Source organism: Muntiacus reevesi, chromosome 2 (assembly GCF_963930625.1).
Source record: "Muntiacus reevesi chromosome 2, mMunRee1.1, whole genome shotgun sequence".
NCBI classification, from domain to species: domain Eukaryota; kingdom Metazoa; phylum Chordata; class Mammalia; order Artiodactyla; family Cervidae; genus Muntiacus; species Muntiacus reevesi.
Window position 1 is genome coordinate 92,777,892 of NC_089250.1, and position 24,238 is coordinate 92,802,129.

The following is a 24,238-nucleotide window of genomic DNA, read 5'->3' on the forward strand; positions in this document are numbered from 1 at the left end:
GTTTGCCCTTAGTTGGTCTAAGGTGTGAGCCTGTATCGCTGAGTGGGATGAATGAAAAAGTCATAACCTTCCATGGGTTCTTATACCCACCACGTGCCATTGCTCTGACTGGGGAAGACAGGCAACGGACTGTGTGCAAACGTGAGGGCCTCCCTTAGAGTCTCATCAGACCCCGAGGAAGGCGGCAGTGGGCGCCACAACCCCCCCCCACACTGCGCTGGGGGCTCCCATAAGACAGTGCCCGGGACACAGCACGCATCCAGATGTCTAACTGCTGCCTCTTCGGCTTTTCATAGAGCTCTCGCTCCCCATCCACATATGCGGAGAGCATCATTACACTAGAACAGTTCCTCCTGCAGCGAGAGGCACAGGGCAGCTTCCATCATCGTGCAAAATGGAATTTGCAGCAGAGACTTTCACTATCTGAGCTACAACTTGTTTGGCAAGTGTCTTTAGAACAGAAAAATGTATTTTTCAGTTGCTAAGCTTTTCACTTTTCCTAAAAAATTAAGTTTTTCTCGCTCCTATGATTGTTAACTTTTTCATATACACATTTAGAAAGAGAGGGAAGAAAATTAATACATGGTATTACATTTTGTCCCAGGATATTATCACTGATACTGTGTATTTTTTATAACACATATTAACACATGTGTTATTCATAATAATGTCATTTTTATAATAATGTTACTTTTATAATAATGTGTTATTTTTAACACATTATTAACACATATGTGTGTTTTTTATAACACATGTCATAACAGAAAGAATCTCAAGAAACATGGATCACAGTGCTAACACCCTGGGAGATGCCTGCAACACATATCTGGCTATCTTAGCCCTACTTCTGAAACGCCCCAAGACCTCGTGAGACAGGACCTAGTTCATCACCACTTTTCCCGAAAGAACACTGGTTAGAGCTGTGATCACTGATGGTCTCAAGGGTCATGAAGATGCACCGGCTGAAAATTCCACTAAGCTGTCACTGGGCTTTGCTGGTCTTGACCACTGGTCCTACTTCTCCTGCAAAACAGAAGAGCACTGGGCTGCTCCACTGCTGGTGGGGGGCATATCTGGGGATGGGGAGGTCAAGCGTTAGGGACTGTAACCCTTTGCTTAGACTTTTTATTCATTAGTGATGCAGAGCAGGTAGAGGGTGTAATCCCAGAAATGAGGAAATAGTACAAGAACGCAGCATTAGCACAGCTGGAAACCACACAGAACGGGCACATGGAGATGGGCAGGGCTGTCACCTGTGGAGGGATGGCCACACATGAAACCATCAAGTTTAAAGGGCGCTCACTCACCACAAGAGGAATGGAGTCTGTCCAGGAGACTGGTGCGGGCACAGCCCTGGATTCAAGAGGCAAAGGGCAAAGGCTCTGCCGTTTACTGGCTTGTGTGATTTGGGGAGAGTTAACTACTCTGAGCCTTGGTTTCCTCATTTATAAAGATAATAATACTCTGTGTACCTTGCAAGGCTATTCTCGGTATGTGCAAGTTGCATACACAGAAATGATCTTTTTTATGGCAAAGCTTCATTATCTGTGCTGTAACCTCTAGACACACATGGCTATTTTAATTTAAATTCACTAAGAGTTAAGGAAGATGAAGAATCCAATTCCTCAGTCGCAGTAGTCAAGCACTCAGTCTACATGAAAACAGGGGCTGCCAGGGTGGAGCAACAGACACAGGGCGTTTCATCATCATGCAAAGTTCTACTAGACATGCTGACTCCCACCCTCTTTGGCTCATCAGCCTGGTTTTCAAGCAAAATCTCTGACATCATTTTACTGACAGCTTTCACTACCAGTGTTTTCTCACGTTACCTTTCACCATGGTCACGGCCAAGAAGGCCTCACGTGCTGAGACTGTTCTCTGCCCCGTCTTCTCTGGCTGCACCTGCAGCACTACTCACCCTTACAAGAACTTTGCTTCTGTTTTATCCCAAAGCTCAGCTAATAGGTGATTCTGACTTTCAAAATGATGGATTGGGGAGAAACTCTAATTCGAAAAGATCCACAAAACCCAGTGTTCACAGCAGCACTATTTACAGCAGCCAAGACAAGGAAGCAACCTGACTCCCCACCGATAGATGAGTGGACGACGTGGCACATGACGGAATATTGCCCAGCCATAAAAAAGAATGAAACAAGGCCATCTGCAGCAACACGGATGGATCCAGAGACCACCATACTAAGTGAAGTCAGTCAGAAAAAGACAGGTATCACTTCCACGTGGAATCTAAGAATTTGATGCAAATGAACTTATTTACAAAACAGAAACAGACTGACAGACATAAACTTATGGTCACCAAAGGTGGGGAGAAGGATAAATTAGGAATTTGGGATTAACAAATAAACACTACTATATATAAAATAGATAAACAACAAGGACCTACTGCACAGCACGTGGACCTATACTCAATATCTTATAATAAACCATAACTGAAAAGAATATGAAAAAGAATATATGCATATATTTAAATGAATCACTTTGCTGTTTACCTGAAACTAACACAACTTTGCAAATCAACTCCATATCAGTAAAAGAAGAACAGATTGAAGGAGGCTCTTTGTACCCTTCTGAATACAGTTCCTTGGGGAGAGGGCCAGGGTGTGATCTGATCCAGTTAGTGTCTGATTCACTTACATGGCACTTAATAAATTCTTTCTTGTCTCTGCTTCCCTATATGGTGAGGAGGGCTGGGCAAACTAACCCATTCCACACTGAGGAAATATCAGTGCTAAGCCACACGCTCATGGACACTGAGTTCTGTGACAGATGTACTGTGCCCCAGCCAGTTCCATCCTGGGACGTAACCACATCTCACCTGCACCAGATTGAAACTGGCATCCCAGCCACTGCACAGTTAAACAGATGGGTAAATGTCCCGCCCAGTTTCTGACTCCACAAGCAAACTTCACCTTAGTTAATTTCATTCTGAGCCTCATTTTCCAAGTTAGTTTTAGGTCAGGAGTAACTCACTAGTATATAAAAATATTAGAAGTTATATAAGAAAAAAAAAAAACCTTCAGTACAAATTCCTCAAATTCTTTCAACATGAAAAGTCAAGTCTTAAAACAAGGGCAATCAGTCATAACTGGTGTTAGAACATCAGTCACCAACAATGAAGCTGGGTAAGAAATGGAAAGCTTGTGGGTAAACTTGGGGTCCCAATCTCTGGGGCACAGACCAGTACCTCCTGTCAGATCAGTGGTGGCATTAGATCAGAAATAAAGTGCATAATAAACGTAATACACTTGAATCAACATGAAACCACCCCCCCCCTCCCTGGTTCCAGGAAAAATTATCTTCCATGAAATCAGTCCCTAGTACCAAAAAGGTTGGGGACCCCTGGGCTAAAAGAGAAGAGTTCTCTCCCTGGGGACAGATCATGGCTCAGTGGTCTGGAGGGTGAGCTCTAGGGTTGGGAAGGTGGGGTTTAAATTCCAGGTCTGCCCCTTGAGACTGAGACTTCGGACCATGAAGCAAATCTCTCCGGGCCCTGGTTTCTCACCATGAAATAGGGGCAGGTAGTTATGAAAATCAGGGATGCATGTAGTGTGCCCGAGTGTGGGGCCTGGCTGGAGGAGAACACTCCATGTATGCAAACTGCAGAAGCAGCTCATAAACCATGGCTTAGACCGAAGGGAGGAGGGGCCTCCAGAGCTGCCGGTCCAGCCACACAAGGTGTGGGGCCCCTCACGGATACTCCAGGGGCCTCTGGACACACCTGGTGCTGAGTACGGGGTGGGCGGCAGGTCCACTGGCCTGAGGTCTCCGTTTTGATTTCTGGCTTCTGACGTCTACTCCTCCGGGGCAGGTGCAAGCAATAAGCGAGAGACCATGTCTGTCCTTCAGAATGGTTCTACCCGACTCGGCACCCCACACCTGACCCTCCAGAGACTGGCCGTTCTCTGCAAGCGCAGCACTGGCCCCTAATAAAGCTCCACGTGGGGCCCCAAGCTCAGCCACACCCACCTCTGCCCGGGGCCCTCCCTCTCACCGCCTCCGTCAAAAGGGACCCGGGGTCTCAACTGTCAAGGCAGGAGGCCTAGTTCAACACATTCAAATGGAGAACTCGGCCTTTTTGATCATATCAGTTTTTGTCTTTTTTAATTAGGAGACTCTCTTCTTTTCCCCCCCGAGTCTCAGGGCTGAACAAATCCCCATAGGTCAGCACAGCATTAACTACATGGGGGGCTGGTTCTTCCCACTGTGTTCTCAACCTTTTTGACACTACAGACAAACAACAGTCTCTAGGGAGACGGTCTCCTTTCGTGCCCACAGAAGGGTCACAAGGCTTCCAAGATGAGTGACCTGTGTCCCAGACCGAGGACCCCAGCCACCTGCTGACATGGCTCCCCTGAACTGGATATGCACCCTTCTGTATAAACCTCTCCTTTCACCCTCACTCAGCTCACTGGGACTGCAGACGAAGGCACATGCGGGGGCCTGCTGGGCCAGGCAGCTCCCAGCAGGCCTGTGACACAAAGACACTCTCTGCAGTGCCCCACACACCTCGGATCTGAAAATGGCAGCAGTTTTGCAAAAATAAGGCATCAGCTGTGGTCTCAGAGCACAGAACACTTGTTCCTAGAGAGCAAGACCATCTCGGGATTGTCAGAGCCTCGTGTCACAAACGATATCCCACATGCTTGTTCCACTGCTGTCAAAACATGGAGTCACACAGCCTAAAGCTCCTCCGTGGAATCTGACAAGTACCCCAGGGTGTGGGCGCCCCCGAGGATGAAGGGCCTCCACCAGCCTTGAGCTTGTTCACTGTGGACAGAAACACACTGTGGGTCAGCTCGTTTTCCTGAAATGGACACTTTGAAGGCATGGAAATCCTCTTCGTGGGTGTCAGAGACGTTGGCCGTGTTTCAGATGCTGCATTCACACACCCGGGTCCCCAGCGGGGTTGCAGGGTGCCTCCTCCTCCCCCTCTGAGGGGCTCCTGGGAACAGTGCCCACAGCATAGGGAGCCAGCCAGCACCTGAGCTCACATTCCTGCCCCCGCCTATCAGCCTTTGCGATTTGGGATGAAAGACTCAGTCTCTTAGGTGTTCTCAGGTGTAAACAAAGACAGAAAGATACTGGTCAAGGCTGCATGCTGCTCGGAGGCCATGCTCAGGGCTGGCCTGCAGTGAGTAAGCCTGGCTCCTGCCTGTCCCTTCAGAGTCTGCCCTCCCATTAAGGCACCACATGCCCTGTCTCTGCACCCGAGGAGCCTTTCTTAGCCCCACTGCTGCCCTCCAACAGCCTCACACCCCTCCAGGACTGCATCATTCACACTGTACTTAGGAATGTTTTTGTAACTGATATTTTAAGTATAGCTGAATTAGAGTGCTGTGTTCACTTCTACTGTAGAGCAAAGTCACTCAGTCACACACACACACACACACACACACGTCCTTTTCCATTACAGTTTATCGCAGGATACTGAATATAGTTTTCTGTGCTATACAGCAGGACCTTGCTGTTTATCCATCCTTTAACAGCTTGCACCAGATCATCGCAAACTCCCAGTCTTGCGCTTCCCTACCCTTCTCCCCCTGGCAACCACAAGTCTGCCTCTGTGCTGCGAGTCCATTTCTGTTTCATAGATAAGCTTATTTGGATCACATTTTAGATTCCACATGGAAACAATATCATATATTTGCTTTTTCTGTCTGGCTTACTTCACGCAGTATGGTCATCTCTAGGTCCATCCATGTCGCTGCAAATGGCATGATTTCATTCTTTTTTCTAGCTGTGTAGTATTCCATTGCCTTTATTCCTCAAGAATATTCTTCATCTTCTGCCTCTCCTGTGAGAGAGGCCATGAGGGTTCCATTCACCTCCAGGTCTTCAGTGTCCAGCACAACACTAATTCCATAAAGTGTGGTTAGAAAACAATCTGCACATAGGTTTCCCTGTCTATATTGTAAGCTTTTTGATAACAGGGATGTCTTTGACTTCAGAAGAGAAAAAAACAAAAAGCTGGCAAACCCCTTAGGCTCTAGAGAGGCAAAGTTCAAGAAGCCGTCATGGTCCCTGCCCTCCGTGAGTTCAGAATCCAAAAGAGCTGAGACACACAGAAGCTGTGTGAGTCAGTGGCTAGCAGAAATCCCTCTGCAGTGGAAATGATAGGATGGAGACAAAGATACATGGAGAGAGTCCTATCCATCTATCAAGAGATATAGGTATTTATTTCAAGAAACTGATTGTTTGATCACAGAAGTTTGTTAGGTCCAAAATCTCAGGACAGCCTGGCAGGCTGGAGACCCAGGTTAAAGTTGCAGTTCACATCCAAGGCTGTCTTGCTGGCAAAATTTCCTCTCCTTTCTATTTAAGCCTTCAACTGATTTGATGAGGCCCACCCACATGATGAAGGGCAATCTGCTTTACTCAAAGTCTACTGATCCAAATGTTAATCTCATCTATAAATACCTCCACTGGGACATCCAGAATAGTGTTTGACCAACTATCTGGGTACTCTGACCCAGCCAAATTGGCACAAAATTACCCATCACACCCTCTAAGCCCTGCCCATGCCAGAAGGTAAAACCAGAAAGGCCAGGTTGGTAAACAGGAGGAGAGGAACAGGCACTCATGGGCATCCTGAGACACCAGTGCTGTCTGATGCAGAGTTCCTGGGAATGCTACAGGTGACCAAAAGCACTTCTCGGGCATGGAATGCGGGTGATAGCGCTGGGACTGGGGCCAGGTACATGCACTGTCCCGGCCACTCAGCCGTTGCTAGGAGTCCCACAGGCACAGCAGACAGAGCAGCCTGACGGGGGAGTGTGGGCAGTGCTGAACATTCAACCAGACCACGGTGCCAGGTGACCCCTCCCCTGAGTTGCAGCAGCGTCCACGGTGCATCTGGAAGGTGCTTTGCTTGCAGGGAGTTCACTCTGTCTGTGCGACAGAGAATCGTTGCCTTCCTAAGAGAGGTGCTCCCAGCTGTTCTGGATGATGACGAAGTTCTGGAAATGGATGGTGGTGACGGCTGCACAACACAGTGAGTGTCCTTAATGCCATTTAATGGTCAATTTTATGTTATGTTTATTTTATCACAGTAAAAAAAAAAGATATGCTCCTTCAGAATAGGCCCACATACACCATACAAATTTCACCCTCCCCACTCATGTGACAACTTGCCAGATTATCAGAAACCCAAGGGCCCACGCCTTCAGGCAGCAGTCTCCTTCACAGGGTGAGTGGGTGGCCTTCTGTGGCTGGTCCTCAGCGCTGAGCACTGCGGGCTGGCATTGTCACATGCTGATCTATTTTCCAGTGTTTGGGGCACGGTGAGACACCAAGAGAGACATCTTGGAGCCAAGGACTTTACAGTGAGCAGGCCTTCAGCGCAGGTCTACAAATGTCAGGTGGGGGAGCAGGCCCACCATGAGCCAGATCCCATGTGCAAGGCTTCTGGAAGGAGGGCTGGAGGGGAGATCTGAGGATGGATGAGGCAGCACCACCTCATCTAGTGGGGCAGCATCTCCATGAGGGTCTCAGTCTGTCTCTGAAGTGACCTCACCTTCTCTGATGCCTTCTTTCTCCTGGGAACTTTTTACTCCCTGCCTCTTTCACTCCCAGAAGTGAAAGATATTAACTTGTTAATTTTCAGGATAATATAGTTCATTTCATCTCTTCTTCCACACACCTCCCTACAGTCTCTTCATGAGTTATATCACATAGGACTTTTAACCACTTTCATACGATTCCCCTTCAAATGAACTCAAGGGCAGTAGACATATAAGGTACTGAAAACACTGGGGTTCTTCTTGGCACCCTCCCTTTCAGCAGCACCGTCTGGCTAGCTGTTCGCTTCCCTCCTTATGCAGGTGCCCTGTGGGGACGTACTCACTCATCTAAGGGTCGGAGCTCCCGGTCAGCTGTCCCGCTGACTTTTACTGGGACCACTTGAGAAATCACTGACCAATTTGGAATACTTTTCTCACTTAACCCTTGGTCTGGAATCTTTCAAGTGGAGCTAATCACCTGGACTTACCTCAAAAGCATGCAGTCTAGCCAGCACACCTTTCAGTCTTGGCTGAATGATACCATAAAGCCAAAGCCAGGCCTTGGTCTCCCCAGAAACACACCGGTAAACCCCTGTCCCTTCCAGGTATCAGCTGAGTCCATGACAGGTAAAAATAAGAAAGTTATCTGGTCAGCTTTGCAGACCCTAACTGGCAGGCCCCAGGGTAGTTCTGTTACTGTGTAACAAACAACCACATTGATCAGGGGCATGTGATACACTGCTGTACATGGTTTCCCTACTCTGTGATCCAGCCTGGACATCTGCTCATGGTCAGGGTGGAGAGGCCAGAGGAGAACCACACACACCCTCTTTCCAGCCCCTTCACGTACCCCATCAGCTAGCCTCGGATCTGCTACCAGTGAGAGGACAGCAGGGGGCAGTGGGACATTTGGGCCGCCGGCTGGCCACAGTCTCTTTAGGTTTTGCCGTTTGGATTCTCCAGTGGATAAAATCATTGAGAATAATTTATTTAACACATTAAAATGAAGAAAACATGTTTGCATACATTACCCCATACATAAAGCTAAAAAAGATTAGAAACACAGAACTCTGCAGGGGAAGGGGCCTCACCGATTAAGTTACCCCATCCCTTCACTCTACAGATAAGGACACCGGTATCCAGGGCAACTGGGAGTCAGCTCAGTTCACGGAGAAAGCCGCAGAGCTGGGCCTCAGGACCTAGGAGCGGCCCCTGGACAGAGCAGCACTGAGCCACCTCATCTGGGAAACGCAGGGGGTGTAAGAACAGAGGAGATGCAAGTATGAAGGCTCAGGGGATGGGAAGCACCCCCTGCCCTTCGCACCATGGCTGGATCTTCCCAGGCTACTGCCTAACCAGAATTAGGGCCTGGGGAACCAAGACAAGGGTCAGGATGCTAAAAAGACCACTGTCCCCAGGCCACGTGGGTCCTCTGCAGGCAGAGGTGTCCCTCCCTGCTTTGCTGCCACCACAGGCAGCTTCATCTGGACCAGGGAAGTGGGGAGGCCAAGAAAGTCCTCACTTCACCTGCCATGAGACAGGCGGAAGCAAGGGTACCTGCGCAAATGGAGCTTCCTGTTGCCTCGGCCATAGTGGAGGCAAGACCAAGAATAGGAGCGGCCAGCTTCAATTCTGGCTTCTAAATTCAAACCCTCAAGCTGCACAAAGCCTCCTAGAACCAGAGAGGTTTAGAAATAAAAGGAAACTTCAAGGCAGCAATCCAAACCTTTACTTGATAGACGGGGATTTTATAGATTTCATAGAAACTAGAAGGAAAATGCACACACAGACAGAAGGAGACCTGTGGCCTTGCAGGGAATGGTCCTGACTCCTCGCGACTCATTAAATTTACAGTAAAAAGGAAATGGCGCCAGAGGCACACAGAACCCACAGGTGAACATTCCATCAAAAGCCACACGAGCAGACTCCTAAGAAGGCAGAGCCATTCAAAGAATGGCTGAAGGTCATACATACAGTGAAACGGACTCCCTGATCCCCAGAGCAGTGTCACCACAAAGGATACTATAGAGTTGGCAGGTGCTGTACGGGAACATAGGGCCCAGGCGGTACGTCCAGAGTGGTTTCTACTCTGGGGTGGGTCCCTGTGACAACAGTCTGCAGCCTGGAGGTGAGGCCAGCTGGAGACCCCAGGCCAGCCTCAGCAGAGGCCCTGAAGCCCGAGGGGAAGGCGGGCTGTTGAGGGGCGCATGCACGGGGGCACATCCAGAGGAGACGCTCAGCTTAACCTTCCTATGACTCCTTCGCTGTGGGGGCAGGAGGCATGCCAACCCTCACGCCTTGGGCCTGGCGCTGCAGCCTGGCAGGGCAGTGAGGCGGGGTCTGCTTGCCAGCCCCACTTCCTCCTGTGTGCTCTGCACCCTGCCTGCTCCAGGAGCTCAACGTCTGATGCTGTTCCTGCAGCAGAGCTTGGCCACCTCTTCCAAAACAGAAGAGCAGGGCAGGGAACAGGCAGCATGGCTGGCTCAGAGAACTGAGCTCCTGACACCACTGGCAGCCTAGAGGAGGTGTCCTCGGGACTGGAAGGGAGTCTCTCTGGGACATTACACGGGGTGCTCTCAAGAGTCACGGCAGCCACCTCTGTGTCCACTGTGCTGGTGAAGCCGCTGGCTTGCAGTGCAGGTACTGAGCCCCGATCTGTTTTCACAGCGGTTATTTGATCAGAGGGGCTGGGGCGGGCAGAAGGAACATGCAGGAGGCAGTGGCAGTCACCCCCGTTCCCCTGCAAGGAGGAGAGCAGCCCACCCAGCCTCAGCTGCAGCATCCAGTGACGCGCAGAGAACAGGGCAAGGAAGCAAGTTCACTGGTTACCAAGTCCTCCCTGCCCTCCGGGGCCAGCCCAGAGCTCACCTGGATGATGAAGCCGGTGGAAGAGCACTGCCGGACCCAGAGGCTAAATTTCCGCTTTTTCCTCTTCCGCAGCTCCCTCTCTGTGCATGTGGCGATGAACACGGGATCCTCGTCAATCAGGGGTTCATGTAGCACCTGCCAGGAAAGGCAAAGCAGAGACGCAGGACGGCAGCATGAGCTCAGGGGGTCACTAGGTCTGGGCTCAAATCTAGTCCTTGCCTTTGATCAGCCATGCGACCTTGGCTAAGGCACTTTATTTCTCTGATCCTGAGTGTCCCTGGGTCTCCTCAGTTGCCTACACCAGTGTTTGGGGGAGGATTAAGTAAGCACTTAGCAAGTATTTAGTAAATGGAAACTGCCATGCTACTTAGTTATTGGCATGATAAGTTACTCAGTCCAAACTCTCACTTGGGAGAGGGACCTCCCAGCTAAACATGCCCGCGGAGGGCAGCTACTTCCTTTCAAGGAAGACCTTTCCACAGATGCACGCTCCAACCGCTCTCTGACTCAAAGCTGATCTACATCTAACCTAAACCTACTGAACTGACTTCTCCCCTGTGAGAAATGGAGACAAACACATGATTTCTTTAGGTTTTCTGAACAGCTCTCATGCAAGCCCCTGACCTTCTTTTTCCCAGGTCAAACATTCTCTTTTTAAAACCATTCCCAAGATGACCCAGTTCCCTCGTTGCCATGGCCCAGCCTCTGGCTCTCCCCCAGGTCATCCTGTCTTTTCTGACATGGGACTCCCCAGGCAATTTTTAAACTCACTTCACCTCTTCCCACTTTTTGATGGCACAATAATAGGACTTTTTTTTCAATTATAAGACAGTGAAGCAAAAAGAAACGGGACAATGAAAACAGGTTCCAGAGGTGTTTCAAGTTCTGTTTTTGCAAGCTAAAGCTTTGGGGGGGACTTTTGGGTAAATTTTAGGAAACTGCTACACTTCCCTTCCAATCCAATTTCAAGCGTACTTACAAGCTGGTACGTATGTGTGTGGGTCACTGAAATGTATTGACAGAATGCTAGAAACACTATGATTCCAAGAACTCTTCACAACTCTCTGGATCAGGGGCTGGCAAACTGCAGCCCAGCCTACCCCCCGCTGTAAATTAAGTTGTACTGAAACCCACCGTGCCCTTCACTGATACACTGTCAGCAGCTGCTTTCAGGCTACAAGGTGCCAACACAGACCACATGGCCCTCCAAGTCTACAACACCTGGCCACTGTGTGCCAATGCCACTCTCCATCAGGGCTTCTCAACTTGAATGAACACATCAGTCACCTGGAAATCTTACTGTAATGTGGCTTCTGTTCCAGTAAGTTTGGGGCAGAGCCTGACTTTCTGCCTTTCCAACAAGCTCCCAGGTGATGTCAGAACATGGCCCGATAAGGGCGGGACAGAGATTAACACGGACCAACCGTGACATGGGCAGTAGCCTTCCATTCTCCTGTTAATGTTCACTCGAATCCCACTTGAGAAATGACTGCCCCGCAGTGCTGGGTCTCAGGCGTGCACACCAGCCCCTGCGGTTTTCTGTTGTTGGAAGCAGGAGCCGTTGAACAAGGCCTGCCTTGCCTTGAACTCATGAAGGGGAGGCTGGAGAAGCTGACCCATGCCCAGCTCCACACGGCTCATCACATATTCAAAGCCCATTTGGAATACACTCTAGAAGGATGGCCGCGTCCCACACATGGGCTGGGGGAGCGGTGGATGGAGCAGAGTGGGGAAGATGCGGCCCTCTCCCGGCTCTTCAGAAAGCCAACGTCCTCTATTCCACCTGCACTTACCACAGCACAGAATCTGTTCAAATTTATATGTCATTAGACGTTTCACCAAAGCAAGAGGGTCAGCAGTAGCTTCTGGCCTCCATGGCTTCTCCTCTTTCCCACCCTCCTTGCGGGAACGTGGAGCAGCCACAGTGCAGGGCAGGGTGCTCTACAGAGTTCCAAACACTGCCTCCTCCTCACCAGGCCGCAGGGGCCAGCACCACCTCACCCCGCGTGCTGTCTGAGGCCCTCCTCGGGTGGCGCGCTCAGGTGAGGGGCAGGAGTTGGGCAGGGGAGACAAGGCAGTCATGTCCTTTCACAAGCCCTCCCCAGATCCTCCTCCAACTAACCTTCCCCCAGGCGTGAGAAGATGCGTTCAGTCTCCCCATTCAGTATGTGTATGAATACTCATGTCTGGGCACACACCACAGCTTGGGTTACAGGTCGATCCTGGGGACCCTCTGAAGACTTTGTAAACTCACCCAAAGGGTCACATTTGCTGGAATAAAAAGGAGACTGCAGGGCAGAGGGTGTGTGTGAGGGTGCTGTGTGCTGAGGTGGGGTGTGTGTACAGTGGGGATGCAGAGCCACTCCTGGGAGTCGGGAACACAGCAGCCACATGTCTGGTGGGGATGGAACAGGGGCTATTTCCACTGGTCTCACAGGCAGAGTGAAGTCCCGTCAACAGAGCCCCGAGGGCTCAGGGGAGCTGGGCAGCTACTCGCAAACACACCTTCTCCTTGAATGGAATGTCTCAGAGCCAACTGGAAAGCCAGGAAAGCTCAAAAGTTTCCTTTGTTTCATTTAACAAAGACGTACGTGATACTGACGGTTGTGTGTGTAAGGATGAGGTGGCCTTCACGGCAGAGAGGCTGAGCATGTGCCCAGAGCCACCACTCGACAGCCCATGTGGGCAGGACCCCAAGTGCTCCACACACTGCACGCACACTTTCTGGTCTCATCCCCTTTATCTGATCCTGCTCCAGCCTCCTGACAGAGCTGGCTCAATGGGGCCGAGTTGGGAGGAAGAGGAAATTCCAGGTTGTCATCAGCACATTGGAAAGCTGACCCCAGGGGTTCTGACTTCCCCTCTGCCTCAAGTTCTGTCTGTTGGGTGGTCTATACTAGGTACTGTTTGCCCCCCAGACTCCCTTTTCACCTTCCCACCCTGCACTGGGGCCTGGAGGCCAACCTCTCATAAACCACATCCCGGGGCCCTACCCTCAGTGTCCGCCTTCTGTGGCTACAAGGGAGGGATGAACAAGAGACTGTGCCTGCCTGTGCCATCAGGCCCCTGAGGCTGAAGCCATTGCTCCCCCCTCCTCAGCACTTCGGCTTCCCGCTGTTGCCAGCCCAGGGGGTCACCACCTGGATGATCCGCCTAAACCCTGAATGTCCACAGTCCCTGCTTCCGGTTCTCTGTAGCTGCCCTTCTAGAACACAGCATTTGTTTCCTGCTGGGATCCTGACCACCACACAGAGCACGGGATGGAAAATGGTAGCAACAAGAACAAATACATTTGCAAGTACAAAGGCAAAAAAACTAAATAAAATAAAATAAAAAAAAGCAAAGGAAGAGGAAAAAAAAAAAAAGAACCTAACATGACTAGAGAGCCACTCCCCAATCTGAAGCTCATGTCAGTCCCTCTTTTTTCAGTTTCATCAACTGGATCCAAAGAAAAGATGCGGGCAGCAAGAATAAAGTGACCACCTCTCCGGGGTCACTCCTCACAGCCGTCTGCGGGCACAGGAGGGCAAGACCCAGGGGGACAGTGCTGCCCCATCCCAGCGCCCCTGTCTGGGGAGGGAGGGGGTGAGTCCACACAGCTCAGAACCTGCTAGTGGGCGCTGCAGTGTGACCACTGGCCAAGCAGACCCCAGGGACACACACACAGGGGGCTGCGGGGATCGCCTGGGATGTAGGTCTCAGTGTCTAATGCTGCTGCTCCAGAGGGATCAGATAGCACAGGGTCGGTACCTGGCAGGCACACGACAAACATGGGTATAATCACGGGTACAGCTCTTCTAGTGGCTGGAAGGGCCATCGGCAGCCTCATCTTCAGGCTGTTAAATACTAATCACCTAGGGACCTGGTTGGTTAACTCTCAAAAGACACTTACACTTAGCGAGCACCCAGACCTCTCCAGCAGCTCTTCTAATGTTTGACTTCAGTATGGTCAGAATATTGTTTTTTCCCCTTGCGTCCCAGCCAATGTGTCTGGTTTGGTTCGTTTTCAACCAAGCAAATATTCAGTGAAACAAACAAACAAACAAACCATGCTCAGCCCTGTACTTGGTCCTGTAGGGCCTTTTATATAAGGCAGAGGTTGTGTCCCCTAAGACCCCATGTCTTGGTAAGAAGGAAAGTGAGGGCCAAGATCAAACAGCATTTGTTGCACTGTAAATAGCTGCAGGATTTGGGAAACTGGGAATCACAGGGGGCCCTGGAGCTGGGAAGCCTGCAAAGGCAGAGAGGGCATTATCTTCCCCACAGAAACCCCATGCTTTAAAGTCGTGCAGTGAAGATAGGATAGGAAATTTGGCGGACATCTCTAAGAGAAACGCAAAAAGAGCCTGAGGCTCATTACAAAGGCCCTTAATGAAAAGCATAAGGAAAAGTGGGTGGGTAGGTAGATTTTTAAACGTACAAATGAAAGAGAAGTAAGATTTTTCTCTCCACATGGGACAAGTCAGAGGGAATTTGGCTCACTTAGGCCAGGAACCTCCTGATGATGTGGTTAGAGCAATCTCTGGGAAGAGTCACCTTCTCAAGTTTACCAGACCAGCACAGCAACTTTGAGGATGACTTCTGGAACTTTGTCACCACAACCAAATGCGACTTTCATAGTCGACCGGAGGCCAGGGCTGAGAGCAAACAGCCCCGTTTAGGTAGCGAGGAAGGTGAGGGGCTGTGACAGTCAGGGTCATGGCTGACAGCTGGCTGCATCAACTCCCTCAACGGCACCCACTCTTCATGCGCGCCGGGCACCCAGCACGTGAGCCACTCCCCTGGCCTGAGAACGCTGGACCCCAGCCTCCTTCCCTGCACCCCTAGAAGGCCGCTCACTTTCCTTCCCACCAGCAGGTGAGCACGGTACTCAGAGAATACAAGGAAATGAGCATTACCCTGAGCAAACCACAGCTGAGAAAGAAAGGATAATTAACGGAGAAGGAGGAGGAGAGAAGAGGAGGGAAACCCTCTCGGAGCAGAGAGCTCAATGTGGTTTGGGGCCGTTCCCCCACCACCTTCCTCTGATCAGATGGGGACGGGATGGGCTGTGGCTGCGCAGGGATGGCCCGGAAGTGACCTCGGGGTACAGGCGGGACGGAAGGAGCCATGGCCACCGCTGCCTCCCTGCCCGCTGCCGCCCCGGGAGGCCCGGCCCGGGGCCCACGGCCTCACCTGGGTTTGGGAAGGCCTGAAGGCAGAATCGAAGCCACTCTGCAGGGAGTCCAGGAAGGGCTGGACCTTGTAGAGGCCGTGCGTGGTCTGGCTGGAGCGGAAGGCCACGACGTGGAAGTACTTGAGGATCTTCTCGAAGCGGGCCTGGCTCATGACCAGCGCGAGGCTGCGGTTGCTGTAGAAGCCGCCGCTCCAGATGCTGAGGACCGACTCGCAGTGGGAGGTGCTGGTGGAGATGACGTAGCCCAGGAACGCCTTCATCTCCGGCAGCGTCACGTCCGCCCAGGCCCCGTCGCTGCCAAAGCGCTCCTGGAACTTCTTGGCGTACAGGTTGGTCTGCACCACCATGTTCTTGAGGACGTTGTCAGGGACGAAGAGCTGGAAGAAGTCCATGGCGCTGGCGCTGGGGGGCATCTTCTGGGTGGGACCTGGACAGGCAGGCCAAGCGCTACTGCTGCGGCCAACCGCGTCCCCAAACCGGGCCTCCGCCCGAGCGCCCGCGCCCCCACGCCCTCCCGGAAGGACCCAGACACCCATCCGGAAGCCGTCCTGCCCACTCTCCGGACAGGACACCCCGCTGCTGCTCTCTGGGCCCCGTGTCCCCACCGAATCCTGCACACGCCTCCCCATCCCGCCCCCACAGGCCTGGCAAACCCAGAAACAGGATCAGAAGAGAAAGACGCGCAGGGGAGGGCGGTGGAGGCCCAAAGACACCTGGAACAAAGAGCTCGGCGTGTCTTTCTGGCTCTCATTTCCTTGTTAATTGAGGTGACTTTGGAATGCTTTTTACCACTTGGGGCCTGAAAGATTCCATTCAGGTGAGAGCAATTTATCAGGCACTCTCTACCTGGTGACTCTAAATTTATTAGTAAATAAATCTGAAGGGGTTTATTTAGATAATTTCACCAATGCAATAAAAAGTTTTTACAAATGCAGGGACAGTCTTTAGAAACACACACACATACATTCGTCCTTAAGAAACATCACTTTCAACTCCAGGGAAACCAGACTAACGGTCTGTAGAGACTTAAAGGAGACAAGCTTTGCTTCCGTTGCATCTGTATGAGCTGTGCTCTGCTTAGTCACTCACTTGTGTCTGAGTCTTTGCGACCACATGGACTGTAGCCCGCCGGGCTCCCCTGTCCATGGGGATTTTCCAGGGGATCTTCCCAACCCAGAGATCGAACCTAGGTCTCCCACACTGTAGGCAGATTCTTTACCATCTGAGGCACCAGGGAAGCCCTAATGATTTCTAATAAAAGCTGTGCAGATTCTTCAGAACTTTAACCCCAGCCCCACTCAAACCTTTCTCTACTATTGATTTAGACGGTCTCTGAAAAACAACTTTTCTACAGCAAAATTAAGGCTGACAATGTACAGGAGACATCCAAGGTCTTACTAATAAATTCAGACGGGCAGACTTGGGAGGTGAAATCCTAAATTTCCTTCCCACTGGCTGCACAGTCTTGGGGCAGATTTCATCTCTCCTGCTCGTAAAATGGGCAGCAAGAGCAGCCTCACTGTGCTGTCTGTGGGGCAGGGAGCGCACCCAACACAGCGCCTGCCCCTGCAGAGGTATCTATGACTGGGTAACCTCTGCTAAGACAGTACCCAGGGAAGCCAGGGACGGCGGCCTGAGGGCTAGAGAGTGCTCTAGTTGCCCTCGTTTTACAGAGGAAACCAAGGCCCAAAGAGCAAAGTGGCCACCATATCTTCTTTCACCAGTCGTTTCTTAGAAGGGCTCCAGACAGTCCTGGTGCAATGGGCACCGGCCCAGGCCGACTGGACAATGAGGCTGGGAAGACGGGCTCTGCTCCACAGCCACCCTGCTGGAATTAATTTTATTTCAGCGAACCTTGCAGCCGCTGGTGGGTGAAGTCATAAATTATTCAGGGGTAGCTCTCAAAAAGGAGGAAAACCATCATTTTAATTGCTGCATCATGCTGAGTAAGTAGAATGAAATTGTCTCTTCCAAAAGTTATGTTTAAAGTCATTTTGCCTCCCAGGCCATTTCAAAATGAATTCACACAGCAGACCCAGGCCTGACCAACTGCTTAATGAAGAAACTAGGAAGTAGCAGATACCCTCTTAACTATTTAATTTGATTTACAAGCAGCCTCTATGGCTTTCTTCAGTAGTTGTGATTCTTCACATGTGAGGTGCTGTTATGGGCAGTCACGGGGAGGGAGGGAGGGCAGGGAAAGTGGGTCCCTGCCATCAACTAACGGAGCCCTGAAGGTGTGCAGGTCCCCAGCCAAGGTGAGACTCCCTCACTTTTGATTCACTGACCAAGAGTTTTTCCAGGGATTAACTGTGCAGTCCTCCCATCCTGGGAGGCATCAGCCCACTCTGCAGGTGAGGAAACAGGAGCTCAGGAGTGTGAGGACAAGCCCAAGGCCGCCCACCACTGAGTCCTTACAGCGGTGACCTTTGACCCACAGAGCCCAGGGCCAGCCCAGTCGCCTGCTGCTGCCTGTGGTTACAAACCCCACCCTCCTCTCATCCAGCGGGGACGTGGCTGTCTGCACACAGCAAGCTCACAACTCGAGCCAGGTGCTGAGCCCTCCCACCGCAGGACCTCCCTCCACCTCTGCAGTGGTCCAAAAAGGGTTCCAGAGCACAGCCAGGAGCAACTCTGGAGGGAACGGAGACTCTTCCTTGCAAAAAGGCAAAAGTAGCATGAGATGGGGGAGGGTTGGGGGGAGAGCAGCGCCTGCCCAGGTCGATTCTGGTGTCCAGCTAATACACTCACACAGTCCTGTCCCCCCACCACTGCCACCCCTCCATGGTCTCACTAAGCCTTTCCATCAAGGTCCATCACCACCACAAACCTGGTTTCCTCACCCTCCAGGGGAGCAAACCCAGGATCCCACAGACCAGGGGCACTGACAGTCACTCGGCAAAGCTCGACCCCCAGCGAGGAAAACCACCTCAGCAGCAACTAGAAAAGCAGATGCCCCATTTGTAAAGGAGACTGTCACTTGAGGGTGGCAGGGAATATATCACACTAGGGTGTCGTGGTCCCCTCAGCAGTAGAAAGGAGTAAGAGCGATTCAGTCCCCAGAAGTTCTCGATGTGGTGAGGGGAGCAGGCAGCGGAGAGTGACCAGGTGATGTCTGGCTGCGGGAGGCTTGCCTACAAGACGACCCTGAATCCAGATCCCGGGGACAGGTCTGGGAGGCTCCCTGAAGGGGCCATGTGGGATAGGCTGCATGGGTGGAGAGGCGTCAGCCTAGGGGGCTGGGGGTGGGGATGTCAGTCTTTCAGGCAGAGAGACCGTCTCGTGCAGAGGCCCTGGGCCCAGAACCAGCGGCTCACACTCGGAGGACTGTGCAGGAGGGCGAGCAGCCGGAGGTGTCGAGGGGCACAGGGTCTGGGCTGGCCCCAGGGCTGGGCCGGTGAAGCGCCGTGAGCACGTGGACCACACTTGAGGGGGTCCCTTGCTGCATATGGAGTGGGTGCGGTCTGGGGCTACTCCTGAAGTCGCCGGCTCAGCAGGGACCCGGCAGAGCAGGTGGGTGGCCAGGGCACGCCCCTCTGTCGGCTCCTCACCCAGTGCCCTCCAGGTGGGCTGGGCACCGCCAAGGACGACCAGTGAGTGAGGCTGTGGGGGGCCTGAGCCCGCGGTTGGGGGCCTCCTTCCCCCAGCAGCCACAGTCACCTCTCACTTTCATTTGTACAGGATAGGCAACGAAGGTTCATCCCTTAAACTGTGCCTGGACTGAAACCCCAGGTTTCCACTGTCCTTCCCCTTGGCTCCTCCCTGCCAGTCCCCCAGTGATCTCAGTCAGAAACCTGAACCACCACGAACCCCTGGTCTCCTGCACCCCTTATCTCCCCCACAGCACGTCCTGCCCCACCTCCACACCATGCAGCCAAGCAGCCCCTGCTGCTCCCCTATGCACGTGGCTGCTGCCTCTGGCCTGGACAAGGAAAACAGCCTCCCCCAAGGGCATGCCCCTCCCCAAATAATTGAAGGCAACAGGGAAATTATTTTAAAAACACAAACTGAACCACAATACTCTGCTGCTTAATGAAAATACCCTCATGCTTTCTCACTGCACTAAAAGCTAGTCCAGATTCCTTACAAAGCCTTTAGGGTCTGGGGCCCTGCGTGCCCTTCCCCCAGACTCATCCTGGACCACTCTCCATGCCGAGCAGGCACAGAGCTCACAAGCAGAGCTGGTGCCAGGCCTGAGTCCTGGCATCTGCTTCCACGGCAAGGCCTGCCTCCCCTTGGCCTCCACATTCGTTATGTGTTCCCCCTATTGGCTTTCCTGCCCTCCCAATGGGGCTTCTCAGTCTCAGCCCTCACAGGTCTCCCTCCTCGTGAGTTATCAGCCCACGGGTGTTTTGTTAGAAACTCAACCTTGCTTTGTCTGCTCTGCTGTCCCACCCTCAGAGGTCAAGGCTGTCGTGTCACCTTGCATCCTCGGAGCCTGCTACATGGTATGTTCAACACATCCCTGCTGAGGGTGGATGGAAAGCAAGTGGAGGAGGAAGGAGCCAGGCTCCCGGAGGAGCAGAGGCATCAGTGCTGAGCCCCCTGGGCAGGATCTGGTGTCAGGACAGCGGCTCCTGTGCTGATGTGCCCAGTGGTCAGGTCAGGTCAGCCAGGAGCTCGTGTGTGTAGGAGAAGACCTGGACAGGTGGGCAGGGTGGGACGGGGCTGGCACTCCACTGGCCTCCTCGGCGGGGTGGCCAGGTGAGCCCTGGGTGGGAGAGGCTTGTTCATGGACATGATGTGGGAGGGGTGCATGACAGACACCCACCAGGTGCCCAGCTTGGGTGAGTTGGCTTGGGGTCTTGTTGGGTTTGATTTCCTCACTTTCTCCCTGAAGTGGCAGAAACCGCTGAAGAACTCCTCCTGGCCCTTCTGCACCTTCTGATGTCTTTTTTCCCCCCCTCTGTCACAGCTGCTGGCTGTGTGACCTTAGGCATGCCAAACAACCTCTCTGTGTCTTAAACTGGAGTAAGAACCACCCCACTGAGACTCGGGTCCCAGTGCCAAGGAAGCCGTTCCTGCTGCTCCCTCCCTCCACCCACCGCACCAAGCAGACCCAAGGCCAGTGGGCACCCCGCATGTGGCACTGACCCCCACCTCCGCGCCATCTGGAAGAAAAGGCTGGCTTTGTGTGCTTTTGAAAGCACAACCTTTTAGAGACTGATGCTTTCATTTTGAGATGAAATTTGCATTTCGCACATACTGGCATTTTTTGGTACAACTAGTCAGCAGTGTGGCAACATATATGAGAAACACAATATTTTGAAGTAATGATTTAAAAATAATAAAATAACTTCTCCCCAGGCCAAATCAAACAGACATAAAAATACAACCGGAATGTCCTGCATTGTCACAAAAGTATTACTCTTGTCTGAGACATGGAAAAAAAAAAAAACTTAAGGCATGGGACTTTCCTGGTTGTCCAGTGGCTAAGACTCTATGCTCCCAATGCAGGGGGCCTGGGTTCCATCCCTGGCCAGGGAACTAAGATCCCATATGCCACAACCAGGGCCTGATAGTGCTGAACAGAGTTTTGCCAAGAAAACGCACTGGTCATAGCAAACACCCTCTTCCAACAACACAAGACTCTACACATGGACATCACCAGATGGTCAATAATGAAATCAGACTGATTATATTCTTAGCAGTTGAAGATGAAGAAGCTCTATACAGTCAGCAAAAACAAGACCAGGAGTGGACTGTGGCTCAGATCATGAACTCCTTATTGCCAAATTCAGACTTCAATTGAAGAAAGTAGGGAAAACCACTAGGCCATTCAGGTATGACCTAAATCAGATCACTTACAATTATACAGTTGAAGTGACAAATAGATTCAAGGGCTCAGATCTGATGGACAGAGTACCGGAAGGACTATAGGTGAAGGTTTGTAACATTGTACAGGAGGCCGTGATCACCTATGTGATTCTTTTTCGTGTTCCAAGAAAAGAGAAATGCAAGAAGGTAAAATGGTTGTCTGAGGAGGTCTTACAGATAGCTGAGAAAAGAGAAACAAAAGGCAAAGGAGAAAAGGAAAGATATTCCCATCTGAATGCAGTTCCAAAGAATAGCAAGGAGAGATAAGAAAGCCTTTCTCAGTGATCAATGCAAAGAAATACAGGAAAACAACAGAATGGGAAAGACTACAGATCTCTTCAAGAAAATTAGAGATACCAAGGTAACATTTCATGCAAAGATGAGCACAATAAAGGACAGAAATGGTATGGACCTAACAGAAGCAGAAGATATTAAGAAGAGGTGGCAAGAAAACACAGAGAAGAACTATACAAAAAAGGTCTTCACGACCCAGATAACTACGATGGTGTGATCACTCACCTAGAATCAGACATCCTGGAGTGCAAAGTCAAGTGGACCTTAGGAACCATCACTACAAACAAAGCTAGTGGGAGGTGATGGAATTCCAGCTGAGCTATTTCAAATTCTAAAAGATGATGCTGTGAAAGAGCTGCACTCAATATTCCAGCAAAGTTGGAAAACTCTGCAGTGGCCACAGGATTGGAAAAGGTCACTCTTCATTCCAATCCCAAAGAAAGGTAATGCCAAAGAATGTTCAAACTACTGCACAATTGCACTCATCTCACATGCTAGTAAAGTAATGATCAAAATTCTTCAAGCCAGGCTTTAACAGTATGTGAACCGAGAATTTCCAAATGTTCAAGCTGGATTTAGAAAAGGCAGAGGAACCAGAGATCAAATTGCCAACATCCATTGGATCATCAAAAAAACAAGAGAGTTTCAGAAAAATATCTATTTCCACTTCATTGACTATGCCAAAGCCTTTGACTGTGTGGATCTCAACAAAATGTGGAAAATTCTTAAAGAGAACGGAATACTAGATCACCTGACCTGCCTCTGGAGAAATCTGTATGCAGGTCAAGAAGCAACATTTAGAACTGGACATGGAACAACAGACTGGTTCCAAACAGGAAAAGGAGTACGTCAAGGCTGTATATTGTCACCCTGCTTATTTAACTTCTATGCAGAGTACATCATGAGAAATGCTGGGCTAGAAGAAGCACAAGCTGGAATCAAGATTGCTGGGAGAAATATCAATAACCTCAGATGTGCAGATGACACCACCCTTATGGCAGAAAGTGAAGAGGAACTAAAAAGCCTCTTGATGAAAGTGAAAGAGGAGAGTGAAAAAGTTGGCTTAAAGCTCAAATTCAGAAAACTAAGGTCATGGCATCTGGTCCCATCACGTCATGGCAAATAGATGGGGGAAACAATGGAAACAGTGACAGACTTTATTTTCTTGGGCTCCAAAATCACTGCACATGGTGACTGCAGTCATGAAATTAAAAGACGCTTGCTCTTTGGAAGGAAAGCTATGACAAACCTAGACAGCATATTAAAAAGCAGAGTCATTACTTTGCTGACAAAGGTGTGTATAGTCAAAGCTATGGTTTTTTCAGTAGTCATGTATGGATGTGAGAGTTGGACCATAAAGAAAGCTGAGCGCTGAAGAACTGATGCTTTTGAACTGTGGTATTGAAGAAGACTCTTGAGAGTCCCTTGGACTGCAAGGAAATCAAACCAGTCCATCCTAAAGGAAATCAGTCCTGAATATTCATTGGAAGAACTGATGCTGAAGCTGAAGCTCCAATACTTTGGCCCCTTGATGCGAAGGGCTGACTCATTGGAAAAGACCCTGATCCTGGGAAAGATTGAAGGCAGGAGGATAAGGGGATGACAGAGGATGAGATGGTTGGATGGCATTACCAACTTTATGGACATGAGTTTGAGCAAGCTCCGGGAACTGGTGATGGGACAGGGAAGAGTGGCCTGCTGCAGTCCATGGGGTCGTAAAGAGTTGGACACAACTGAGTGACTGAAGTGAACTGAATAAGTAAAAAGAATAAAATAAAACCACCCAGAGGCCTAACAGTCCATAAATGCGTGACAGAAAACAGGCAGACCTGGTGTTCTCACTGCCAGCTACAATTGGTCTTCATCTTCAGCGGAAGTAATCATCCTGTCTCTGGCATTCTTCTTTCCTTCTCCTGGTGGCTGGCATGCAGGGCAAGCCAGCTATTTGACAAACACCTGAGATCCAAGTTGCACCTGCAGAATGCAGTCAGACGGCCACTTGAGGGTGCTACAGCCTCCTGCCCTGCGGAACTTTTGTTCACTGCTAAGAGACACAATTCACAAACACAATTCACAGCTGGATTCAGGGGTCTCCGTGCAGGGGAAGGGGTCTTGGCTGGGAGTCCTGGTCGTGCTCCCGACATCCCCGGACGTGTGGCTGGGGGCGGGAGGATAACCTGCTCCATGCTAGTGGGCAACTGTGGGTACCAAGCCTCTCCCTTCTGTTTAGGTCTGATCTGCAGAGCTTACCAACACATGAAATGAGCTCAGATCACTGCTGGTGACCCCTAAATGGTGCCTTCCAAAAGAGGACTGTCAATGGTAACCATCCTCCACAGCCATCAGAAAACCTCAGAAACCTGGCCGGAAAACCCCAAGTAAGCATCAGTCACGTAGTGTATCAGCTGCAGGGCTTCCTTCGGGGACACACAAGAGTAGACGCTGTGCACGCCTGTGTGAGCGCATGTGTAAGCGTGTGTGTGCCGTCTTCCTCGGGCTAATGTGGCACAGTGGCTGGCCAAGAAGTTGATAACAAAGAAAACAGCTTTGGAATCAGGCATCTGAG

The 24,238-nt window shown here is 50.9% G+C and overlaps 1 protein-coding gene across 2 annotated transcripts in view; it reads right to left on the minus strand.

Moving 5' to 3' along the window:
- The window catches only part of PGBD5 (piggyBac transposable element derived 5), a 96,368-nt gene that overhangs the window by 26,074 nt on the left and 46,056 nt on the right, over positions 1–24,238 (minus strand). For both annotated transcript variants that reach the window (XM_065919858.1, XM_065919857.1), the window contains exons 2-3: positions 15,561–15,988; positions 10,386–10,520 (exon numbers count right to left, since the gene is read on the minus strand). In XM_065919858.1, coding sequence (XP_065775930.1) covers positions 10,386–10,520; positions 15,561–15,988 — 563 coding nt within the window. The remainder of the gene's footprint in view (positions 1–10,385; positions 10,521–15,560; positions 15,989–24,238) is intronic.